This window comes from Argentina silus (genome assembly GCF_951799395.1).
Source record: "Argentina silus genome assembly, chromosome: 5".
NCBI lineage: Eukaryota > Metazoa > Chordata > Actinopteri > Argentiniformes > Argentinidae > Argentina > Argentina silus.
In genome coordinates, this window is record NC_139659.1 from 4,181,828 (window position 1) to 4,184,327 (window position 2,500).

The 2,500-nt window shown below is 51.6% G+C and overlaps 1 protein-coding gene across 2 annotated transcripts in view; it reads left to right on the top strand.

Annotated features, from left to right (window-relative positions):
* The window catches only part of mcc (MCC regulator of WNT signaling pathway), a 68,764-nt gene that overhangs the window by 60,288 nt on the left and 5,976 nt on the right, over positions 1 to 2,500 (top strand). For both annotated transcript variants that reach the window (XM_083669836.1, XM_083669837.1), the window contains one exon: positions 178 to 384. In XM_083669836.1, the coding sequence (XP_083525962.1) occupies positions 178 to 384 (207 nt within the window). The remainder of the gene's footprint in view (positions 1 to 177; positions 385 to 2,500) is intronic.

Sequence of the window (2,500 nt, forward strand, 5' to 3'; positions counted from 1 at the left end):
TGTGTGTGTGTGTGTGTGTGTGTGTGTGTGTGTGTGTGTCTGTGTCTGTGTCTGTGTCTGTGTCTGTGTCTGTGTGTGTGTGTGTGTGTGTCTGTGTCTGTGTGTGTGTGTGTGTGTGTGTGTGTGTGTGTGTATAATAAACAGAGTCCTCTCTCCCTCTCTCTCTCTCTCTCTCAGGAGGAGATGGCGGAGTTGAAGGCCCAGCTGTACCTGCTGGAGAAGGAGAAGAAGGCTGTGGAGCTGAGGCTGAGCACGCGGGAGGCCCAGGAGCAGGCCTACCTGGTCCACATCGAGCACCTGAAGGCCGAGGTGGAGGAGCAGCAGGAACAGCGCCGCAGGTCCCTCTCCTCCACCGGCAGCAGCAAGGACCGGGCCGGAGCCAAGGTCAGGAGACACACACACACACACACACACACATGCACGTGCACGGACGCGAGTACACGTGCGCGGACGTGCGGACGCATATGCACGCAAGCACACGCACGCGCACACACACACACACACACTGATAAGCACACACACACACACACACACACATGGACGCAAGCACGTACACACACACACACACAGACAGACAGACTCCAAAGGAGATCTTCCCAACTTCCTTTCCCTAAACCCTACACACACACACACACACACACATACACACAAGTATTTTCTTCCGTCTCTCCTTCCCTCCCTCTCTCCAGTACACAACAGCACTCTGCTCCAGTCAGATGAATCATTCAAGAGTCTAGAGTCATACTTCTGTCCTCCCTCTCTCTCTCTCTCTCTCTCTCTCTCTCTCCCTCTCTCTCTCTCTCTCTCTCTTCCCCTCTCTCTCTCTCCCTCTCCCCCTCTCTCTCTCTCTCCCCCTCTCTCTCTCTCTTTCTGCTGGTATGAGCCTGTTCACTGGAGTCCTGGAGCTGAGAGGGTTGCTGTCTGTCAGAGAGGTGCACTGATGTTTGCCTCCCTAATAGCCTGAGAGAGAGAGGGGGGGAGAGAGGTTGAGAGAGGTACAGGTAGAGAGAGGTTGAGAGAGGTAGAGAGAGGTACAGGTAGAGAGAGGGGGGGAGAGAGGTAGAGAGAGGTTGAGAGAGGTACAGGTAGAGAGAGGTTGAGAGAGGTAGAGAGAGGTACAGGTAGAGAGAGGGGGGGAGAGAGGTAGAGAGAGGTTGAGAGAGGTACAGGTAGAGAGAGGTACAGGTAGAGAGAGGTAGAGAGAGGTTGAGAGAGGTACAGGTAGAGAGAGGTACAGGTAGAGAGAGGTACAGGTAGAGAGAGGTTGAGAGAGGTACAGGTAGAGAGAGGTACAGGTAGAGAGAGGTTGAGAGAGGTACAGGTAGAGAGAGGTACAGGTAGAGAGAGGTTGAGAGAGGTACAGGTAGAGAGAGGTACAGGTAGAGAGAGGTACAGGTAGAGAGAGGTACAGGTAGAGAGAGGTAGAGAGAGGTACAGGTAGAGAGAGGTACAGGTAGAGAGAGGTACAGGTAGAGAGAGGGGGAAATAGTAGAGGGTGATGGAAAAGGAGGGGGAGTAGAAGAAAGGAGAGAGGAGAGGACAGCCAGTTAAAAGCCCATACAAGCAGACAAAGGAGAACTGAGAGAATTTCAAATAATTGAAAATTGTAGACTTTTACCTGAAGTCTAAAACGCTGAGAGGTGAATTCTACATCAGAGCAATATTACTCAATTGGTCTTTTCTGTCCCTTTCTTTAATCCAGGTAGATACAGATCATTGTGTGTGTGTGTATGTGTGTGGTGTGGTGTGGTGTGGTGTGTGTGTGGGTGTATGTGTGTGGTGTGGTGTGGTGTGTATGTATGTGTGTGGTGTGGTATGGTGTGTGCGCGTGTGTGTGTGTGTGTGTGTGTGTGTGTGTGTGTGTGTATGTGTGTGTGTGTGTGTGTGTGAGTGTGTGTGTGTGTGTGTGTGTGTGTGTGTGTGTGTGTGTGTGTGTGTGTGTGTGTGTGTGTGTGTGTGTGTGTGTGTGTTAGGCTAAAGAGAGAGAGGACAGAATAAAGGTGTTATTTTCTCTGTAAGCCTTCTATACCACTGGTGGCACTACATTAACCTTGTAATCCACTGGATACGGTGTCCCCTCCGGCTTTAACACACACACACACACACACACACACACACACACACACACACACACACACACACACACACACAAACCCCTCCCTCTAGGCTCACATGCACACACATGTCTTTGCCAACACATACACACATCATGCACCACACACACACACACACACACACACACACACACATCTTCCACTCTCTTTGTGTGTGTGTGTGTGTGTGTGTGTGTGTGTGTGTGTGTGATACTGCCTCCAACCTCTAGCCCCTCACCCCTTCATTCCCTCCCTCCTCCCTCCATCTCTCTCCCCACTCCCTCCCTCCCTCCCCCTCTCCTTGCCTATCACCGCATCCACTTTGGTTGAATAGGGCTCAATCCTGGGTTGCTAGGAGCAAGCTGTGTGTGTGTGTGTGTGTGTGTGTGTGTGTGTGTGTGTGTGTG